Genomic DNA, 23,364 nt, shown 5'->3' on the forward strand with positions numbered 1-23,364 from the left:
GGGAGGGTCACTTCGCCAACCCTTCGTCTAGTTTTACGAAACAAACAGTATCATTAAAGGAGGGAGAATAGAAAAGAAAGAGGGAAGAAGAGATAGAGATAAAGAGAAAGGGGAAGAAGAGGGAGAGGTGAAAGGAAGAAAACATTGATGACGAGCGGAGTTGATGGTGGAAGTATCGGCAGAGTTGATGGTGGAAGTGTTGCCAGAGTTGATGGTGGAAGTGTCGTCGGAGTTGATAGCGGTGGTAGAAAGGGAAGATAGAGGAAGAATAAAATGAAAATAATATAAATGGTGGGTGGTGTTTGGAGGTGACAAAATATAATAAAATATTTTTGTTTCTACAAGATCTGGCGAGGGTTTCGTCTCTCCCTCTTTTTTCTGTTTTTCTTTGCATGGTTTGTGGTGGTGGGATTGTATATGGTGGTGGTGGTGGGATGTGGATATGGAGGCGGTTGTGAACTTGGAGGTAAGAACAGGTTGTGGGGGTAATTTAGTGGTGGTGCGATTTACCCATGGAAAGATCTAGGCGTGGTGAGAATGGAGTTTGTGGCAAGATCTGGTGGATTTTGAGATGGTGTGGTGGTGATGATGATTCTGTGGTGGTGTTTTAGGATGGGGATGGTGATGGAACGATGGTGGTGGCGATGTGATGGTGATGGCGGTGCGACTGGATCGGGTTCAATAGGGTGGGGCTCAATGATGATGGAGTGGTGGTGGGTTCTGTGGTGTTTTAAGGAAGGGGGTGGTGCGGTCGTGGTGGTGGTGGTGTGATGTGGCGACATCGAAGGTTTTCCAGCGACGCGGCGGTTATCCGGTGACGGCGACGGTTCTTCGGCAACAAGGCGGTGGTTTTTTCAGATTTACTGTAATCTTTTGTCGACCTTTAGGGTCTTTTCATTCACGATCTTTAGGATCTTTTGTCGGCCTTAGGGTCTTTTGTTTGAGTCGGTGTCGAGTCAATTTCTGTCCCTTCATGAGGCACTTTATATTCGAAAGTTCTATGAACTTTACTTATATAACTCTCATGAAGTTGAGGAGAGAAATAACAATTATCATCCTTGTATCATTGTAATGTTTATCACTTATTAATGGATATGTTTCCCTTGGATTCAAAAAAAGACATCATAACTATGACAATTGTCCTGCAAACTACAAAATATCACATGGTTAAAAGAAAAAGTTTGATGATTTGGGTCCAGTCAGAGGCTTATGCTACCAAGTGGGTATGTAACAAGTTTTCAATCATTGTTTGACTCGTAAACCATGGCTCATAAATTTATTTATTTTCTTTATCGTCAAATGTTTTTTAATTCTAAGATGTAGGCTGTGATATCAATGATGGAAAAGTAGAACCATAAGCTAGCTATACTTCTAAAGTTGTTAATCATACATATTTGGTGGAAGAATTAATCAGGTTGCGTTCCTCATCCTTCCATAAGAAGGGGAAAGGAGTTAGGAACCTAGAGAATGCTTGCAAACTCAACTTCCACTTTTCGTTTTTGTTGAAAACTCAACTTCTACTTGCTACAAGAAATAGTTTGTTACTAGAAGCGATTTCTTCTTATATCTAATAACAAATGGATGATAGAGCAAGGTTTTGAGTTAAGTAAGACTAACTATTCGAAAAATGTTGTTTTTGTGTGTGTTTTGTTATAGATAGTGCCGTCATAGTACTAATCTCTCACGAAATGCAAGGTTTTGAAACTTGGTTTAACTCTTGTTCTACTTAAGTCACAGGTTAGACTTGACAATTGTTATTAATTTTTCTTGTTGCCGAGATAACTGTTGTCAGATTATGTAGAAACCTTATTTCGTACTTATTATTTGCAATAGTTCCTACCGGATCGTTTTAAAGAGATATATTATAAAATGAGAGATTTACAAACCAAGAACATATGAATATAATCTAACCAGACTACTGGCCCCTTAGCGATTTTAACAGAGAAAAAATGCCACTTAGCTAGCTTGTGTACAAGTATTAACTATAACTAGGACTGCCTTGATATATGACACATGTCATTGTTTTAGTAATCAAAGGCTTATTGGATTTTGATAGATTAGGGTTTGTATATTTAGACTAAAGTGACGATTGACTCTGAATCATTTAGTTTCTGCACATTTTTTTCTATTGTGAAAATAATTTTGAGTTGTTTTGTACCTGTTGTATCTTGATTATTTCAGTCCGAGAAACTAATTCTCCAAATTAAGTTAGTGATGGGCTCTTTTTTTATGATAAGTGTTGAAATTAGTGATGGATAATTCATTGTGTTTTTCCATAGTGCTACTCCTCCAAATTATACATTTTCTTTTTTTTTTTTTTTTTGGAATTCAACTTCATATATGGCCGACTAAGCAGCAAATGAGATACATGACTATGAAGTTAAATAAGATGAAGATTACAATTCCAACATATAATTAAGAGGTAATTTCTAAAAAGGTTGAAATAATATTAAAAATGAGTAGAAAAGCACAAAACATTTGGAAATTATTATTCAGGTCAAAAAGTGTGCAAATACTAAAATATCCTTTTTTGTCATTTTGTGTAACTAAATTCTTTTATTTTTCTTTAAACTTTAAATCGATATAATTTTTTTTTGAGATGTCGGATTTCTATAAAAATTATATATTTAGAAATGATGTTTCATAAGCTTTCCAACAAGATCCACTTTCAATATTTTTTTTCAAAAAAAAAACCCAGAAAAAAAACGACATTTTTTTCATTTACGTTTTTCTGCAAACGTGTTTGCAACAATCTGTTCTGCAAACGTGTTTGCAACAATCTGTTATGCAAACGTGTTTGCACCAATATGTTATGCAAACGTGTTTGCAACAATATGTTATGCAAACGTGTTTGCATCAATCTGTTATGCAAGCGTGCTTGCAACAATCTGTTATGCAAGCGTGTTTGCATAATGTAAACTGCAAACTTGTTTGCATAATGTAAACTGCAAACTTGTTTGCATAATGTAAACTGCAAACATGTGTTTGCATAATGAGAGAATAAGATTTAGTGGAGAGAGATGAACTCTTGATGTTATATAGTAATTGAGAGATGAAATGAGGAAAATAAGAAGTTCTATAGATCTTTGATATAACTTAAGATTACATAACAGTAGAGATAATACATAATCTTCGTGGTACCTTCACAAAAAAAATCATATAGCGTTCGCCATAACCGAGAAACTTTCTTCTCGAAAGAAAAATAATTACCCATCCAAAAGCGAAAAAACCTTACTTAGCCACTGCCTTTGCTTCTAAACTATACGGTTCTGTTTTGGCGGCTTCTCTTGTCATGTCCAATCTTCAAACTCAAAGCCAGCCAGTGGCATTGTGAAATGGAATTAGGCTTCAAATACCACCAAAGATCAAGCTAGCTTGAAGTCTCCGAAAACAAATCCAACTGTTTTTTCAATCCATAAATGCTTATTTCTAATCCATAATTTCAAAAAGTTTATTAGCCTTACCCTTCATTCCACCTTTAACATACATATCAGTGATAGCATTACCCACAAAAACATCATCAAATAAACAACTTCTCATCGCGAAACCGTGAGCTTCCGTACCATGTACTACAACTTTGGAATAAGCGAAAACAGGAAAAATGTCAACTAAACTAACCGCATTTGGCCGAAGCTTAAAATCCTTCGCCATCCTAACGAACAATTCTTTTATGAACGATTCTTCCCTTCTTAATTAAGATTAGCAGTGCTTATCAGACTGGATTAGCAGCTGACCACTCCAGACTTGGCTTGTATGATAGATGCGCCAACCCATCCCGGGTTATATCTCTGTCTCGAGGGCTTGATGGGCAAGTCACTAAGACCACAGTACCTCTCGAGTCTTGACCAAAATGAGGAGCTTCTAAAGAAGCATTTAAATTGATTTAAATGAATGACCAACTACCCGGATAAGAGTAACCTACAATAAACACAATAACATGTTAAGATTTCACAATTAGAGTGGTCTTATAAAGATTTCAGAACTGGTCAGAATTAACAAATCATCAAACTACCGAGAGACAAGTGATTTGTACCACAACAAAAATACCTTTCCGACAACTAAAGTTTCACAAAAATTTATTGAAGTTTTATGTTAGTGAAATACTTTATAGACAAAAAAATCATCGATACAAGATCGTGATTGGAGTGCAAGATTTATTACCTCATGTAGCAGTTCATTTGGTAAGCAACAGTGAATGAGTGCAGGATCAACATAAGGTTTACTACCCGAACTCTCGAAATGAACGAAAGGTTTAATCCTAACTCCATAGAGATCTGAAGTACGAATCAATACACAAGTCACAATTCAAACAATAATGGTGTCGATAGTTATTTTTACTTATATTCAAATTTTCTATCATATCCGATGTGAGTGAATAGGTAAAACTGAATAGAATTCGGGCGAAAAACCAAAAAGAAGTACCAAGGCAAAGAACTGGATGATAATAAAAGGTTGGACTACTAAGTCGATGATAACGAGCAAGAATCGGCCAATTGATTTAAGTGATAATAGATTAATAATGGGGTCGATAGTTATTTTTACTTGTATTCGAATTTTCTATCATATTCCAAGGTGAGTGAATATGTAAAACTAAATAGAATTCGAACGAAAAACCAAAAAGAAGTACCAAGGTAAGGAACTGGATGATAAGAAAAGGTTGGACTACTAAGTCGATGATAACAAGTAAGAATCGGCCAATTGATTTAAGTGATAATAGACTACTAAAGACCCATACTCAAAGATCATGCAAATTCAATTCACTATATCAACAATTAATTTCAATTCAATCTTCTCTTCTACAATTTGTACGGAAAGAATTAATCACTAGGAGTAAGAACATGGGTAGAAGAAACAAGAGTCCTCCTTAATAGAGGAATACCTAATAAACTCCAGTGATTGAGTGAACTTTCCCTTACTAAATCTTTAGCTTTACCTTTCAATCTCTACTAAAAGAAACTAAAATACAACCCATTTAACATCAAACATCAATACTACTTACAGTAATAAAACTGCAAAAACCCTAACAAGGTTCAATCTGGAAATAAAAGAAACCCTAATTTGTAGAAATAAAATAAAAATGGAAATGCAAAAAAGAAAACTAACCACTGTCGCCGACGAGAAGAAGTTTAATGAGGAGATCGTAATCAGCTCTTGCTGGTGCTACTGCCAATTTTTATCTTCCTTCTTCTTGTCGTTAACAAGGGGGAACTGTTCCCTTTACTCTCTTTCGATTTGTACTCCATTTTTATTGATCTGGAAATCCTATGAACCCTAGGGGAAAGAGAGAAAGAGAGAAAGAGAGATTTGCAGATCTGGTTTTAGGGTTTCTTGATTATTATCCCGACTTGCAGACTATTGTTGTTGAAGATCAAACTTCGAAATCCACCACCATATCAATAGTGATTGAAGAAATCGTAGCTGACTGTTCTCCCAATCGAAACTTTCTCCCCATCGAAGAGGAATGGAGAAGAAAACAAACTTCAATTTTCTTGGGATTTTGGGGGAGAGAAGGGGGTTTAGTGGACAAGGGTATTTTAGGAATGATTTTGTTTTAAAATGACCTTATCAGTAATTACTTATATTATTTCAAACCTTATATATCATTACTTAAAATATTGTGGCAAGTTCTAGTTAATAGTAAATAATATAGGTTTTTTTTAGTTATTATGATTATATTTTCTACCTAAACAACAATTTTCTCTATAATTAATTGGACATAAATTGCTGGATTTCTCAACAAAAAAAGTGAAAGGAAGATATTTTGTATAGATGGATGAAACCTTATCTGGGAATCTATCCTGGCTTCATTCTCCACGTGTCACTCTTATGGAGGCTTTGATATTCTTTGGCCCGCCGGCTATAACTTTTGTCTTGTAGCCTGCTGTTGCTGTTGGCAGTCTATTCTGCTTAAAAACCTAAAACACCCTTCTATCTGTTCTAAATTTCAATTCAACACCATTGAGCTTTTCCATTTTTTGCTTTTTGTTGAAATGCTTTTCTTATTCTTCAAGTTAAAGTCTTCCCATTTCGTATTCATCAAGTTTCTATAGGATACTTTACCTTAAGAAAAAGAAGACAGATTCTTTTTTATACGGAAAAATGGTTATTTGAGTTCAAAATATTATTATAATAACTAAAAACACCTAAAACTTTTCCTATTAAGTAGAAGCTATCAAAATATTATGGGTAATAATAGGTCAAGTTTAAAATAATTTTGATATTTACTATTAAGGTCATTTTCTAATTATTTTGTTCCTAATATACCCTTGTCCATTAAATTACTTTCTCTCTCAAGAAACCCAAATTTTTTCTAGGGGTTTTCTTCTTTCTTCCTTCTTCTGGGAATCCTTCTCTTCTTCTTCTTCTTCTTCTTCTTCTTCTTCGAATCTTCTTCAAATCTTCTTCTTCGGATCTGCTTCCCCAAACACTTATTATTTTCCAAATCAAATATGTCGAATTTGGAAAGCCTATGGACAGCAAAATTACCTCCAAGTGGGCAAAGTCAGGTTAGTTTCTGTATTAAAAGTCCTGCGTTTTTTACAAAATTCAGAATGGTATTTTTTGTGCTCGATTTCATAGCATGATTCGTCGAGGGCTTTAGTTGTTCCTGAGTTTGCTTTTGAAAGTTTAGGGTTGAAAGATAATTGGTTCAGATGTTGAAAGATAACGGTATTAGAAAAGTGAAGCTTTTTGATTCTGATGATTCAACAATGAGTGCTTTAGCTGGTACTCAAATTGAAGTAATGGTTGCTATCCCTAATAATCAACTTACTTCTATGAATGATTATGATAGAGCTAAACAATGGGTTTAAAGAAATGTTACTCGTTATAACTTTAATGGAGGTGTAAGCATTAAGTAAAGATTCTATCTATTTGTTTCTTCTTTACTTTTTTCCCCTTTTTTGAATCAAAGAGTTAAGTTTTGTTGTTATCAAGGTTAGATAGATTTGATTTTCATATTGCCATCAATTTAGGGTTCATAGTCTTTGTGATATCATGGGAACCTAATTCATTATTAAACTCATATACAGATCACAAACTAACGTTGGTTTCTCATAGGTTGTTGATATGATAATCACTTAGCAAGTTACTGATTTTGTTGTTCATAAATGATTTCGATATTTGTACTACTATTGGAAAATAAGTGATCAACTGATCAATTTGCTAATCTCTCTGCCACGTAATAACATGTTTTTATTCGTAGTACGAGACTATTGTTCCGGCCTAATTCACAATCCAAATTTACTTAGTTATAAAGTTGTATATTATTCAAATTTTGTCAGAGGATTACGTTCGTTTCTTCATGTTTCTAATTCAATTTCTTCATCTAGGATCTAGAAAATGCGTTCGTAAAAACGGCCAAAGAACAACTCAAAGAAGCCTCAACAGAAAACAACTTGATTGTCGCACATGCAAACGCAGTTTGCAAAATCGCAAATGCAAACTCAATTTGCAATATCGCAAATGCAAACACATGTTTGCAATATCGCAAATGCAAACACATGTTTGCAGTTTATATTATGCAAACACATGTTTGCAGTTTACAGATTGTTGCAAACACGTTTGCAGAAAAACGTGACGTTTTTTTCTGGATTTTTTTTTGAAAAAAAGTATTGAAAGTGGATCTTGTTAGAAAGCTAATGAAAAATCATTTCTAAATATATAATTTTTATAGAAATCCGACATCTCAAACAAAAGTTATATCGATTTAAAGTTTAAAGAAAAATAAAAGAATTTAGTTACACAAAATGACAAAAAGAGGTATTTTAGTATTTGCACACTTTTTGACCTGAATAATAATTTTCAAATGTTTTGTGTTTTTCTACTCATTTTCAATATTATTTTGACCTTTCTAGAAATTATCCCTTTTTATACATAGGTTAAGAGTCTCTCAATAGATTGATTGAATTGTGATTATTTTGTTTCACAAATTTTTAATTACATTCTATTACGTAAACTAGCAATCGGAAATAAAAAATAGAAAAAATCCAATAGTAAACGTTTTAAAGTTGATAATATAGGAAAATTATAAGTGAGAAAATCTAATCGTATAACTTTTAAGTTAAGAGTCTCTCAATTAGAGTTAATAAAATTGCAATCCTCTCTTGTCAAAGGTTAAAAGTTTACATAACAAACAAATAGTTTATTTTTAAGATTATCTCATAATGTCTGCTACCATTTGGTTCATTGGTTGGACACCCACTATGCATATCGAAAGTCCCAAGTACAATTTCCAGGGAAGTTAAAATCTATGAATTGTTGACCTTGGGTAGAAATAAAGTAGATTTAGGAATTAATAGTCATTTATTCCCTAATTTTCATAATGTAATATGTTCATGATGTATCCATGTTATTTATGATGTAATGATTCTAAAGTCTAGACGAAGAGTCAAGGGCGGAGTCAGGATTCAAAGTTACTCCGTACTAGTCTAAAATTGCGTAGAAACAAAAAGTTCATTTCTAACGTATGTGCATTAGCTAGTATTTGAAAGACAATTTTTGTTGAGTACATAAAATTTCGTTAATAGTTGAAACATACAAAATTTAGCAAAAGTTTGCCTTCATAATTTATAATGTATGAGATCATTAATAACTTGGGGCTAACGAAATAACTAGATTATAACTTGATAAAATCTAACAAAAAACGTAAAACTTGACTTATCACCAAAAAAAAGGATAAAAAGAAAAGTTAGATCCATAAATAAAGAAATAATTGGGGATTAAAAGTGAAAATAAATAGAACACAAGGGACAATACATTCTTACTTTAACAATTAGAAATTGAAAAAGATTGAACTGAGAGGGTAAGGGGTTTCTAACTTGTGATGGGTTGGATGCTAAAGAAGGCCCATAACCAACTCGGCTACCTGGCTACCATGCTCTTATTAGCTATTTTGAATTACTTATCTCGAATTGTTTCCCTGACTGCAATCAGGGTTCGCCACCCCTTGGCTCCGCACTTGCGGAGAGTCCATGTAAGAGCATCTCCAATGGGACACTTAACAAACACTCCAAAAATCCTAAATGTCAAGGGTCAAAAGTAAATCTCTAAAGTGTCTCTTTCTTATGTGGGCATTTAGAGACACTCTAATGAAAACCCTTCTCCAATGTAACACTCTAAAGGGTCATAATTTTACTATGTGGCAGTTATTATAACTAATAAATATATTTATTTTAATAAATAAAAAATCAGGCAAGTAAAACAACAAGAACAAAAACGCGGGAGAGAGATAAAGGGAGGGGAAGAGACGTGGGAAAGAAAGGAAGAAAATGGGGAGAGGGAAGGCCAGGTAAAAGAGGAAAACAAGAGTGAAGCAAGTAAAAAACTAGGGTTTCTCCTTGTTGGATTTTGTTTTTGGATTTCTAATCAAAGAATTTCATCCCTGAAATCAGAATCCATCAGGTTAGGATTTTGATTTGTTATTCTTTATGAGTTTAGATAACCATGTTGGGTTATTCTGATTTTGTTTCTTTATACCTAAAATCTCAATTATGTTAGGTTTTCTCTAATCACTTGTTTATTCCGATTTCTATATTTTTCTATCCCTGGATTTATGTTTCTCTATACCTAAAATCTCAATGATTACTGTTGGGTTTTATTTTTAATATAAAATATTCTAAAGTAAATGGCTGAGGTGGCAGTGAGAGAAACTCAAGTAGACACTCTCATTTTAGAGTTTCTCTCTCTAGACACTCTCATTTTAGAGTTTCTCTCTCTAGACACTCTATAATAACTGAGTCCACCTCATATTAGAGAGTCTAACTAAGTGTTCCATTGGAGATGGTTTTTTAACAAAAACTCCCAAAAAGTCTATGTGGCACTCTAAGTGTTAGAGATTGAGTGCCCCATTGGAGATGCTCTAAGAAAATTATCCACATTGACATTTTTGTCATGTATAGTGGCCGTCTTGATAATATCCAAATCAAGAAGGGTAATGTCGTAATGCAATGTTATTTTGCCCAAATACTACGTCACAAATAACTTCTCGTTTCATTTGTTTTCGTCTTATATCACAATATGTTTTCGTATAGCTTCCAGAAAAACTTTTTTTTACTTTCAACGATTGGTTTCTCTCACTAACTTTTATTCTCTACCATTCTGAAGCTCTTTATTTCCCCACTCTTCTCTTTGTTGCTTTAAATCAAACTTCAGAGCAAATTTGTTCAGAATCTTCTAGTTGATTTCGATACTAAAAGCTCAGATTGTTGCTTAAGTGTCAAGGATCGAATGAACCTTGGAGTTCATTTCACGCATGCCGGTGATTTTCTCACGTACAACTCTCTCTCTCTCTCTCTCTCTCTCTCTCTCTCTCTCTCTCTTCTCTCTCTCTCTTTCTCTCTCTCACACACACACACTCTGGATCAAGTTTCAGACCTATAATTCTCTTAATTAGGTTTTGAAATTGAATTTTGTTTGCTACTTTTAAGTGATTCGAGTTGAAATTTTGTCAGGAAAAGCTCTACTTGTTGAGGATTTTGATTTCTTGGAACGATCGGTGACCAAAAGAGTGATCGTGATATCAAAGCGGTAAAGAGATTCAGGTAGTTCGATTTTCAGTTTTATATTGATCTCTTATGTTCCTTCCTCTTCTTTTAACTGAATAAGTTATGAGATTGAACAGTTTCTTATGTTTCTGTATCATTTTTGATCAATTTTATTTACTTAAACTTGTTATTTATGAACGATCCAGTAAGAAGAAACTGTTTTTAACTATGAATGATTAAGAAAATGTTATTATGCTAGTGATTTATGTGTTTCTTCTGTTAATAAGCTGAAACTTCATCTGTATTTGGATAATTAAGTCATATTGTCGTGCTGTTCATGTTTACCTTGTGATTTAGTCTTGATTAGATAATATACTTTTTTTTCCATGTTTACCTTTTTGATCTTCGTCGGATTAAGTTATATTGCTTAGCTGTTCTGTTGCTTAATCTTCTCTTTGTTTTTTTTTGTTGAACAGCTTAATCTTCTCTTACTATATCAATGTTTGATTTTATTGTCAAGTATCTTGAAATAGGTGAGATGGCTACTATACAAGGACCAGTCATTTGCCCAGCCGTCCGTGCAAAGCGATCCGGAATTAAGACTCTCGGGTGGAATGGGCCCTCAATGAAGGCCAAGATTCTTCGAAATGGATTTTGGGGATTTAAAGGGAACCATAAAGAAGGGATTAAACTAAACCGTATTTCTCATGAGATCCGTAAGTGTGTGACAATCCGCTGTAGTTTCAGTTCATCATCAGACGGTAATGGTAGCATGGCGGAGAATTTTAATGAGAATGATGGTGAATATGTGAACTCCAGTGTAGTTGAAGCTGGTATGCTCGTCGAACATAATCACCTAATTCTTTTAAATGTTATAATTATTTTCTATATATAGATATACATGCACATTTTCAATTCCAGAATTGTGGAAATTGCGTTGCTTGGTATTCTTCTGTTTTGTCGGCAACTAACTTATTAGACTGCAAGAGATGACAGTTTCTTGTGTTCATTCATGCAGTTGAGGTGAAAAGTGGGGCAGATGGTTTCATGATCAAAATGCGTGATGGTAGGCATTTACGATGTGTCCATAACAATCCACAGGGTGGGCATCTGCCAGATTATGCTCCACATCCTGCAATTGTGTTAAAGATGGAAGACGGAAGTGACCTTCTACTTCCTATAATTGTCTGTAAGTATCTAATATATTTCGAGGGCAGAGGAAATTTAGGAGGGTTATTTTGGTAACTGAATCTCATTCATGTGATGGTTTACTTGTTTAGTTGGACCAGTTTAAATGCTTTCACCTCTTGGTAGATTTGGTCCTCCAATGAATAGATATTAAGCTAAATTTGATACTTTCACTCGCTTTAAAGATCTGATTCTACCACAAGACAATAGCATTAAAAGAAGTTAAATTGGACAAGAAAAAGTGCAAATAAATAAGATTCTCCTGCTTGAAGATAACTATTGATATGCACAATTTTTAATGTTAACGCTTTAACTTTGTTCGTTTTCTTTGACTAAAGTGGAGATGCCAAGCATGTTACTTATGGCTGCCGTCCGCAATGTGCAAATTGTACGTTATTTTCTGCGTTCTTTAGACCACCTTACTTTTTAGCTTTTCTCTTCCCCTTCCTCTTATTTTAAATTTTACTAAAGTATGTAGCAACTCTTCCCGTGTTTAATTGAGTATCGAACTTTTGCTCTTCCCCAGGCAAGGCCAACTGTTTATCAGATAATAAAGGAGATGATTGAGAAGATGGGATACACTGTAAGCTTCCTTTCTCTATCGTTTCATAGAGCAGATGCGCTTCGTAGTCCTTTGGTTCTTTTATACTGAACTTAGTGCATTGATTGGAAAAGCAATAAACCACTTTGTTACATTTACCTTTGTAGGTGAAACTCGTTCGAGTCACTAAGAGAGTTCATGAGGCATACTTTGCTCAGCTATACCTTGCAAAGGCAATTCCTACTTTACCATTCTCTTTCCGGCTTGATTATGTCATAAAAGATTGGTGATGGCAACTTCAAATAAGCAAAATGTTTAGTGACATATGGGCCATATTTTCAGGTTGGAAATGAAACAGAGCGAATCAGCTTTGATCTCCGACCTTCAGATGCCATTAACATTGCAGTAAGATGCAAGGTATTTTCTTCTCTTTCCAAGTTCGAGAGATTTAAATGAGAAATCTAGTGCACGTGTATTCATAAGTTCGCTACACACTACCATTCTCAATGTTGAAGCGTTGTTCAAATGGAGCTTTGTTATTTCATGCATTCGTTTATTGTTTCACTTATTTGTTATGTACTCCCTCTTCCCTTTTAAAGCTTACACACGTATATACTGTATAGAGCTGGCAGATGCTGATCTATTAAGAACTTAGCAGGTGCCTATACAGGTTAACAAGTATTTGGCATATAGTGATGGAATGAAAGTAGTGGAATCTTCAAAGTTTGCTGCACAACCTCCTCTTTCAGACGGTTTATTGTTCAAGGAAATGGATCGGTAATTAAGAACCAGTCTCTCTAGTCCAGCTTATAATTACAGTAAGAGTTGTCATGGGTGTCAGAAACCCGAAAAGAAAATGTTGTATAACATACCATTGTACAGGATGAAAAGCGTTCTTTCCAGTTAGCGGTACCGATTCTTTGCGCCTTGAATGTAGGAATGAACTAAAATTCAAGTTGTGAACAATATTCTCTAAATAACGGAAGTGGAAATGGTCAGGGGGCAATTATTGGTGATATGAATGATGAAGCTTGACTTGGCTGATTTAAACCAATAAACCAACAATTTTTTTTCTATTCTGAAAAGAATGAAAAGATACGTAGTTTAACTTCATTAGTAATATTACAGGCCTGATGGTCAGCCATGTGTTGAAGCCGAAGAGTTTGATCTGATCCGTAATATGCTAATTGCTGCAGTTGAGGAACGCTATAGAGATGCAGGTATAATTTATTGTCTTATACTAATACGGATTATGTTGAACCTTCTATATCTTGATTCAATAAACAGGACCTTGAGATGATTGATATTCAAGATTTTAAGATATCTCGACTGCCGATATCGGATTTTTCTCAATCCTCGATATCTTATCTTGAACTTTTTAATAGATAATCTGATATTTTCTTGGCTATGGGTTATAAGAGCTACCAATAATGGAAAATGTGAATATCGAGCTAGGTTAAAGCGGGCTGCTGGGTGGCATTTCTCCTGGACAAATTCTTAATTCTGACAAGGAAGCTTAAACAAATTCCAACCAAATCTTTAACTAGTCTGGCAGATGATTATTCTATAAGTGAACCTTAATCTATGATATAAATGGGAAATGACTTCTGGGCTATACTAGCAGTAAAGCAAGAAAATATTATGATTGTGGATATGTTGATCATAACTTAATTACTAGTGTTTAGGGCAATGTTTTCTTCTTTCCATGTGCCCAGTAGTTACTCTTCCTATTCTTTTTTTGTTTGTCTGACGTGACTAACCCGACATGCGTCTGTGATTTTCCTATGATTCACAGCTCAATGGCGAGACAAGCTCAGCCAACTTCGTTCCCAGAAACAGAAATCGACATGACAGGTGAATGCAATTGCCTTTTAGCTTTCCATAATCATTCTTCATTTGAAATTGTGAAGGAGATTCATTTTGTATTTTGTTTCAGAGACCTCGCATTTGTACATAACAGTGACCAGTAGCAGGGCATACAAGGTCAGCTTATGTGGTGGGATTCTTCTACGATTCAATGATTGCATTATCCTCAGTTCTCCGATGTCAAACTACCCGTATATATTTATATAGCAAGTAATATGTGAATATCATCTGTATATATAGGTACATATAATGTTTGTCCCTATGTTTATCCTCTGATGTTAGTTATTAATCTTAAAAGAAAGTGTTCACTAGTGTTTGTGAATGGAATCGAAACCTGAGCTGATTTGGTGTGTCGCCATTGCACAAATTGCTTTTTCTTAATGTTGATAGAAGCTATTGCCACTGCCGAAATGGCCGAGCACAGGTTGTGCTCGGCAACGAGGAATGCCAAAATTCTACCTAGGACAACAAACCTAATATGCTGAAGAATTGTTCGAACTCTGAAGTGCTATAGTTTAAGTTGACTATACCTGGTTTGGTGCTTGTGGAAAAAAGCGAGACTAATTCGATGTGTAAGGTGCAGAAATTGAAATCATCATTCCCTATTCCAAACCTGATGAAGGTTAGTTATTGTTCATAGCAAAGACAAGAAAAACTGACAGCTGATCTACAACTCATCCTAATCCCTTAACCGTACATCTTCTCCATTATAGCACTTGGTGATCGCTTTATCACATTAATGTCTGAAAACACAGATTCTTTTTTTTAACTGTCAGTGTGTCCTGGACCCTTGACCTATAAGGTGGAAGATTAAACCTCTTACAACTCAAACCAAGGGTCGTTGGCCGAAAACACAAATTTCATTTTGGGTGAGTGGATCTTTCCTAAGAAACTTGAACTGAAAAAGAGTGTATGGGGCGAGATTATCCAGAAGAATTTGTTAAGAGTTGGTTCAGCCAAAACTCTCCTTGAAAATAAGCTTCAAATGAAAGAACAGTCGAAGAGCACACAAGGTACACTATAAATTATTGAAGTCTAGTTATTTCTTATTTATTATTTAGCATAGTATATAGAAATGATGACATTAATATATGTGACCAAGTCATCTAGTTGAACCGTATGATGGTTCTTATTTTAAGCTCCCCAGCTAGAAGCTAATAAAAAGCTGCTTTTTATTCATCAATTTTATTGTTATTTCTTCTTCTTCATCTTCAAACGACTTGCCCGATCAATTCCTTACGAGTAAGCTTAGAGGACGGAGGGGACTCTGGGATGGCACAGCAGCAAAAACAAGTGTGGAGGGTTTTGCAGTCGAAGTTGTAGACGTCAAGGTTGTAGGCCTTGCAGCCTTCGGCACAGGCTGGGTAACTTTTTCTGTAAGTGTCACATACATCATATTCCGTCAAGGGTACTATCAACTCCAATTCTCCCGCTTTGCAACTTAAACCATCTCCCAATGCCATCTCTGCGTCCAAATATTCATACATTCACTAATTAATATTCATTAATGGAGTTGGACTCGTTAAGTTAACTATAATTAAAATGATATTACTTACGGAAATTAGCGAAGTGAACAATCATGGCGAAGATGAAAGTAGCAAATATTGGAGATGATGAAGACTTCTTGGCTGCCATTGGTGAAAGAATGGTTTCTTAAGTAAGGTTGAAGGTGATAATTGATACTACTAGTAAGCTATCTTAGGATATTATTGATAACTTGGTAAGGTGAGGTTTCATGTATTAAACAGTAACCTCTATTTATAGCACTATAATTTCACAATGTTTATCGACACCCACGTTTATAAGTATAATTAATTAATCGTATGAACTAAGTAACTAGTATCGATCAAGTAAAAAAATTCAACATGAGATATGTTTAAGGATATCATACTTGTTTCTAAAGCTTAATTATTTTGATTAAATTACTGGATTTATAAAGATTACTTCCTATTATTTTGTAGTATATTTTTAATGGGAGGTTTTAACATTATGCCATGTGAATTTCTTTTAGGGTTTACTCACCCATGTGATTATGCCCATATTTAGCTCACGTTTACATGATCCTTATTAGGTTTTATTTCGTACTTGCCCGAGGCGCATTTGCCAAAAAAATATGATTGTTGTGGTTCTCAAGGGTGAAAATTAGGTCACTTCAATCGTCTTTTTCTTTGTATGTGATTGTCAACTCTTCGGATGATAAATAGATAACTGTCACTAAAAAATCATCTCAATATTAAGGAACTATAAGACGTACGCTTTAAGGCTAAGATATGATCCTAAAGATCCTCAAAACCTATCTTTATGATTTTATTCGATAAGTAACTAAATTACATGAAATAGTTTATGCGGAAAATTACAAGTCTCATGAATCAATCTCACTTCGTGGGTTACCTTTTAACCCTATGAGAGAATCATATAAGTTTTTTACACGATAATCTAATCGGCCCAATGCATCCAATAGTCTTGGACAGCTTACAAGGAGTACTTTGAGGCTTGGCAGGAGTGTCACCAAAACCAGGTCCCATGGGCCCATTAGCATCAGCACTATGCGAAATACCAGAATCCTTCCCTGTGCTATGGGTTCCTGTTAAAAGTTTTAAATTTCGCTGTAACAGTCAAAACTATAACTCTGTTGTGATTCAGAAATCTAACAATGAAGAATCCATTTCCAAGCTTGTATAATCAACCATATCTTCCTTTGAAACTAATAAATCTAAAATGAAGTATACTTCCTCAATCTGTGGATGTGATCTATCACCAGCTACAAATGCAGAAAGTTGGTCTTTAACCTTAATACAAGACCATCCTGGCTCTTTTACTACCCCCTTCGATCTCATTTCTTTCCTAACTTCCGCTGCCTCCTTCCAACTCCCCGTCGCTGCCAAAACATTACATAAAGTTATGTGGGTTCCTGCACAATTTGGGTTCAATTCGAGAATGTGTTTTGCTGTTCGTCTCGCACGATCTACATCTCCGTGAACCCGGCACGCTCTGAGTAATGTCGACCAGACAACATCGTCCTGTTTGAATGGCATGTTTCGGATCATATCCTCAGCATCACCTAACCGTCCTGCACGACAGAGGAGATCGATCATGCATCCATAATGTTCTTTCCCTGGATTAATCTTGTAGTCCTTGCTCATGGAGTTGAAGTATTTGAAACCAAGATCAACTAGTCCAGCATGACTACAAGCACTCAGAACACCGATGAATGTCACATAATCTGGTCTTAAACCAATTCCTGACATCTTTTCGAACAGATCAATAGCTTCTCTGCTAGATCCATGTTCTGCATAACCGTTAATCATTGCCGTTAATGATACAACATCCTTACTGTCTGCTGCATCGAAAATTTTGGAGGCTTCTTTTATGCTCCCACATTTTGAATACATGTTGATCAAAGAACTGTTTATCATAATATCATGTTCTATTCCGATGGAGAGTACGTGAGCATGCACTTGTCTTCCTAGTTCAAGGATTGCCATATACCCGCAGACACTCAATAAACTAGCCAGGGTAAATTCATTTGGTTTAGTTCTTTCCTTCCTCATCCATGAGAAAAGTTTGAAAGCTTCTTGGCAATGGCCGTCCTGGGAGTACCCAGAGATTATTGTACTCCACGAAACTACATCTCTTTGCATCATAGAACGAAATACCATTGAACTCGAATTTAATCTTCCGCATTCTGAATACATTTTCATTATTGCATTGGCAACTGACAAGGAACCCATAAATCCTACACATAGAACATGAGCATGTAATTGCTCACCCCACTCGATTTTTGCAAGAGAAGCACACCCAGATATTACTGCTGCAAATGTGAATCCATTAGGACTAACACCTGACTCTCTCATCCGAACGAAATTACGAATCGCATTCTCATCTTGACCCATTTGAACACAATTTGAGATAATCGTTGTCCACGAAACAACATCACGTGTTGTCATCCTCTCAAACATACGGACTCCATCGTCCAATCTTCCACACTTGTTATACATAGTAGCAAGTGTATTGGCAATATATGAACTTGAATCAAAACCTGCCATTATCACTTGGGTGTGAATTTCCCTACCATAATTCAGAGCCCCGGAATCGGCACACGCCTTCAATGCACTAGCAAAAGTATAAGAATCACACTCGACATCCGATTTCCTCATTTCGGAGAAGTACCTTAGTCCCTCCTTGCAATAACCTGCATTGACAAGACCTGAAATTATAGCAGTCCAAGAAACAACATTTCTGTCAGGCATCTCATCAAACACTCTACAACCCAACGAAATTGAACCACATTTAGTGTACATGTCAAGAAGAGAACTCCCCACGAACACAGAGTTAACTAAACCAGTTTTAATCGATAACCCATGTATCGATTCCCCGCCTTTTAACTCTGAAATGCACCCACAAGCCTTGAGAGCAGGAGCAAGAACAAAAGCATCAACTTGGATAGTGGGATCAACCCACATACGTGAAAACAAAACCAAAGCTTCTGAAGCATTTAAATCATTGACATAGCCAGAGATTATAGTGGTCCAAGAAATCTTATCTCTTTGAGGCATTTCATCGAACAAGGTCCGGGCATCATTTAAATGACCAGTTTTTAGCAAATGCTTCAAATGTGAGTTATTCTGAAACAATTCTGAATTCCAACCGGACGAGATTTCTTGAGTTAAATGACTATTTCCCGTAAATAATCTCCTGATATGCAGTCTAACTGACAGATTCATCTTTCCTATTACAATGCCATTAATTAATATGAGTTATTACAGAGTTCTTCCACTCTTATAAAAACAAATTCAAGGGGCCTTATATGAAGTATAAGGGGAAAATAAAGCCCACAAGGAAGGCCCAACAATTTCTGGGGTATCTACTAATGGGCCTTACACACTTTTGTTCACTTTACAGAGAAGTTCAGCAAATGGGCCTCTGGTATAGTAATTTGCTCCCCCTCTTAAAGTTCAGAGTTTGTGGGTTCGAACCTTGGAGAAAGTAGTTTATCCTCACGATTTATCCCATGTAATCTGCACACACTAAATAAGAACTCTGTAGTATATGGTATCTGTAATATTAGGGCCTTCAGGGTGGAAATGTCCCTCCACATCGCATAACAACATTTTTGTGTTCATGATGGTAGTTATGAGCGTATTCCGTCTTTATGATGTATCTGAGCCATACCATCACGGTTGTTGATCAAATATTAGGGCCCGACACGTCAGCCGTCGGGATTCGTGGCCAGCATACCATCACGGTTGTTGATCAAATATTAGGGCCCGACACGTCAGCCGCCAGGATTCGGCCGGGACTCGTGGCGGGCATACCATCACGGTTGTTGATCAAATAGGATTCAACGGAAGTGGGTTCACACATACTCAATAAGAACTGAATATGGAGTCTTTATTATTATATCAGATATCGTCATGTAGTAAATCTATAACAAGTTCTATATGTAATCAAAGAACAATTTTCGATATTAAATTTGATAAATTGATTGTTTGATACAGATAGGGTTACTGATTAAATTCCCATCAAGTCTTAACCCAAGTTCCCACCTTCCTTGAGATACTCTACATATCTCAAGAACTCAGGCTTAGCCATGACTTTCTTGCTTTTTCTCAAATCTGAAAAACTGAATAACGGGTGAGCTTTTGCTAGCTTCTTGCTCTTTCCTACTTGTTTCTCGCTACTCCCTACTTGGTCTCCTTCATGACTACGGCTCTTACTTGTCGCCGACCTCGTCATCTCTGATGCCACAAGTACTCTATTAGTTGTTGTTGACTTCGATCGAAACAATGAAACTGCAGGCAAACATGTCAAGTTGCTCGTAACTGATGAATCTAGTTCATTATCATCAAATTCATCAAGGTTGGCTTTGCCTAGTCTTTCATACCCGAGTCGAATTTGTTGGTGATTATCATCATCTGAATAGTAAGCTGGTTCATTCTTCATGACTTTAGGTGAATTGATATTGAAGACAGATGAAAAAATTCTATTAGTGATAATAGTACAAGAGTTTAGATAAGAATTCAAATGTTTAAGTAGATGAAGAGAACTTATAGAACTTTGAATTTAGGTGTGGAAATGGCCTTCTCTCTCATAATATTTATATATATATATATATATATATATATATATATTATATTATGTATGTATATGAAGCGTATCGCCGCACGCTATAGCGAGAGCTAGTCAAACTTGTAAACTGCACATTTTTATTCTGCCTTCTAAGTCAAGTTTAGGACAAACTTGCCTCTTGTTATTATATTGTTAGGGTTTGTATAAGAAAATAAGACAAACTTCACTAATTTTACAATATATTAGACTAACTCCCTTGACCAACCTCCATATTGACTCTCTGGGTTCATCTCATTGTTTCAAAGTGATGTCAGGTCGACGAGGAGTTATAGAAAACGACCAAAGAAAATATCAATAATAGTAATAATAATATGATGAAAACATAGTCAACCTTTTTGAATTGGCCCATCGATTCATAAACTACTCAAGTAAAATGGAGTAAGGGCAAAACATAGTAATCGCGTGGTCAGCCAAGTGCAGATAAAATTAGATTATCCAACTATATGTTTTTCAATTTATTATATAATCGGCGGGATATACATGTTCAATGGTGCATCTATGCTTCAACTATTATTTTATTATATCTTACTTCTACCATTATCTTTGTTTATGATCTACCATTGAACTATTGTCACCACCATGAAAAATGGTGGTAAATCTGTTAGAACGAACAGATCAATCATCAACGACAAAAAATTTGCAAATGACGAACGATACTAACCAATTTGTTTTATGCAATTCTTCATTTGTAGCTAGCCAGCCAGGTGAAACAATTCTGAGTCAATAAAGTCTTCAACATTGATTTGGGGTTTTTGATGTAGTCTCTTGACACCAATCTTGGCTTACTTTTAGTAACAAACAAGAAACCTGATGATTGATTAGCTCTTACCAGTAGTTTCCACATGAACATAAACCATTCTTGAAGTGATGAAAACGATTCCTGTCTCTTACAATTATCTCTCTCTCTTCAATCTGTGAAATAAACTTCATTGCAGAATGACAATCCTTACACATTCTCAAGTTGTTCATTATTCTGATCTTACTTCCTGGAGGAGTTCTTAGTATCCCAAATGCAACAGCTAACTTTTCACTGTGAAAATTAAGCGATCTTTCCTTTTCTTCTTGCTGCTCAATGTTAAGCAACATAGAGTCCTTGTCAGGAACATAACCCTTTGCTTTTATTCGATTCATTAACTCTTCAAGCTTCTCATATATCTCTCTGAACTGAGTGTGATGGGAAGGATTTCCTGTCGAAAATTTATTCACTATGCCCTCTATCTCAATTAGACTACAACCATGTTCCTTCTCAGTTTCCTTGGTTTTCATCATCTTTCTCATTTTAGCCACTTTGTCCCACTGATTTCGAGCAGCATAAATGTTTGACATGAGTACATAATTTGAAGAGCATTTTGAGTCAAACCCCATTATCCGATTGACCACATACTCGGCTAGAAGAACATCGTTGTGTTTCCTACATGAACCAAGCAATGCATTCCACACAACTGCGTCTGGAGAAATAGTCATGTCTTCTATGACTTCCAATGCATCGTATAACCGACCTGCCCGTCCAAGGAGATCAACTACACAGGCATAGTGTTCTTGACTTGGGTCAATTCCGAACTCGGATTTCATGCTTCTGAAATGCTTTAAACCTTCTTCTACAAAACCTGCATGTCTGCAAGCATTCAACACACCAATGAAGGTGATCTTGTCTGCTTTTACCCCTTCCTTCAACATTTTCTGGAAGAAATCCAGCGCTTCTTCTCCTTGGCCGTTTAATGCAAAGCCCTCGATCATAACATCCCAAGAGACGACGTCTCGTTTCACCATACTCTCAAAAACTCGATAGCCACTATCGACGTCCCCACATTTCGAATACATCTTAACCAAAGCGGCTTTAACAACTTCGTTTGAACCAACCAAACCTTGCCTCTCACAGTAAAGGTGAACCCACTTTCCTATACTCAGTGAACCAGATTCTGAACAAGCAGATAGTATACTAACAATCGTTATGGAATTCGGGCTTGTCCCTTCTAGCTGCATTCTCTGAAAAAAGTCAAATGCTTCATTAAGCAACCCATTTTGCACATAACCTGAGATCATTATGTTCCATGATACCACATTTTTGACATCCATTTTATCAAACAAAGCTTTAGCAGAATCAAGATCATTTTGCCTAATAAAACCAGTAACCAGAGCATTTGAAGACACCAAAGATCGTTCATTCGTACTATTAAACAACAAAAGTGCAGCATCTGGTAAACCAAATTTTACATACATGTCAATCAGACTATTATTAACTAATGGGTTTGAGTGAAACCCAAGCTTAATAACATGAGAATGAATCTGAATAGCTTCTTTAACTGCGAAAACAGATGCACAAGCTCGAAAAAGAACAGTAAACGAAAACCCATCCGGCACAATTCTTCCTTTCAACATTAGAACATAAAGCAAAACAGCTTCTAATTCCAAACTGAAAGATTTTGAATAACCAGCAATCATTGAGTTCCATGAAACAAGTGTTCGTTCAGTCATTTTGTCAAACAAGTTTCGAGCAGTATCTATCAACCCACAACTAGCATACATATACAAGATAGAATTCTGAACAAAAACATCCTGGGAAATGAAAATCCCATGTTTTACAACTTGGGTATGAATTTGTTTCCCTTCTTTAATCCTTTTCAGAGAAGAACATGACTTGAAAACTAAAGGGAAAGTGAATTCATCAGGTGGAATGCCTTCTTTAACCATAGAAAGATACAAACAGAGAGCTTGATCATGTTGATTGTTTTCAATCTGGGTTCTGATTTTAGTGTTCCAAACATATGGGTTTTTAGAGAATTCGGCAATTTTTTGAGAATTTTTATTAGCAGAGATTTGTGGAAGCTTGTTGAGTAACTTAGTGGGTTTTCTAGTATCAGTAGAAAAAACAGAAATTGAGGATAACTGAATTGTTGGAGGTTGAATGACTCCAACCATGTCTTAAGTTTGAAAGGTTTCTACTTTGGGATGCTCAAACCCAAATACAAGTGTAAGAAGAAATTAATAAAAAGAAGAGTTTGTGTGATTATCAGTCATTTAGTAGATGACCCTAGCATAGGATGGGAAGATACTCTACTACGGGCGAGCAACCGTCGGTTTTTTTCGGTTTTGGTTCGACTTCAGGAAGATACTCTACTAGGGGTGAGCAACCGTCGGTTTTTTTCAGTTTTGGTT

At 35.6% G+C, this 23,364-nt stretch overlaps 2 protein-coding genes, 1 long non-coding RNA gene and 1 pseudogene across 7 annotated transcripts; 1 reads left to right on the plus strand and 3 right to left on the minus strand.

Moving 5' to 3' along the window:
• Window positions 1–3,058: 3,058 nt before the first annotated feature.
• LOC147569600 (uncharacterized) lies at window positions 3,059–5,706 on the minus strand. Its single transcript, XR_015231313.1, has 4 exons — window positions 5,104–5,706; window positions 4,162–4,274; window positions 3,177–3,918; window positions 3,059–3,130 (listed from the first exon to the last, which is right to left on the minus strand). It is a non-coding gene; the product is annotated as an uncharacterized LOC147569600 (long non-coding RNA).
• Window positions 5,707–9,987: 4,281 nt separating this feature from the next.
• Window positions 9,988–14,387, plus strand: LOC147569601 (bifunctional nuclease 1-like). 4 transcript variants are annotated; one of them, XM_086656086.1, is made up of 12 exons: window positions 9,988–10,271; window positions 10,452–10,541; window positions 11,018–11,317; window positions 11,503–11,673; window positions 12,011–12,060; window positions 12,199–12,255; window positions 12,381–12,446; window positions 12,556–12,630; window positions 12,872–12,990; window positions 13,342–13,433; window positions 14,009–14,067; window positions 14,150–14,387. In XM_086656086.1, the coding sequence occupies exons 3-11, from the start codon at window positions 11,023–11,025 to the stop codon at window positions 14,062–14,064; spliced, it is 981 nt and encodes a 326-aa protein (XP_086512212.1). In that variant the 5' UTR covers window positions 9,988–10,271; window positions 10,452–10,541; window positions 11,018–11,022; the 3' UTR covers window positions 14,065–14,067; window positions 14,150–14,387. The 4 variants fall into 4 exon arrangements, with proteins under 4 accessions (XP_086512212.1, XP_086512213.1, XP_086512210.1 ...); XM_086656087.1 differs by having other exon boundaries at window positions 9,989–10,258; XM_086656084.1 differs by having other exon boundaries at window positions 9,990–10,271; window positions 11,005–11,317.
• A 1,963-nt stretch (window positions 14,388–16,350) lies between these two features.
• LOC147569602 (Tetratricopeptide repeat (TPR)-like superfamily protein) lies at window positions 16,351–19,450 on the minus strand. The gene has a single exon (XM_086656080.1). It carries the CDS (start codon window positions 18,801–18,803, stop codon window positions 16,719–16,721), a length of 2,085 nt encoding a protein of 694 aa, XP_086512206.1. The 5' UTR covers window positions 18,804–19,450; the 3' UTR covers window positions 16,351–16,718.
• A 1,189-nt stretch (window positions 19,451–20,639) lies between these two features.
• On the minus strand, window positions 20,640–23,364 carry LOC147569603 (pentatricopeptide repeat-containing protein ELI1, chloroplastic pseudogene; annotated as a pseudogene). The gene has a single exon (XR_015231314.1). The product of XR_015231314.1 is annotated as a pentatricopeptide repeat-containing protein ELI1, chloroplastic pseudogene (transcript).

The sequence above is a fragment of the Eschscholzia californica genome, unplaced genomic scaffold (assembly GCF_041429995.1).
Source record: "Eschscholzia californica isolate CP2 unplaced genomic scaffold, dmEscCali1.0.p SCAF_1, whole genome shotgun sequence".
Lineage (NCBI taxonomy): Eukaryota > Viridiplantae > Streptophyta > Magnoliopsida > Ranunculales > Papaveraceae > Eschscholzia > Eschscholzia californica.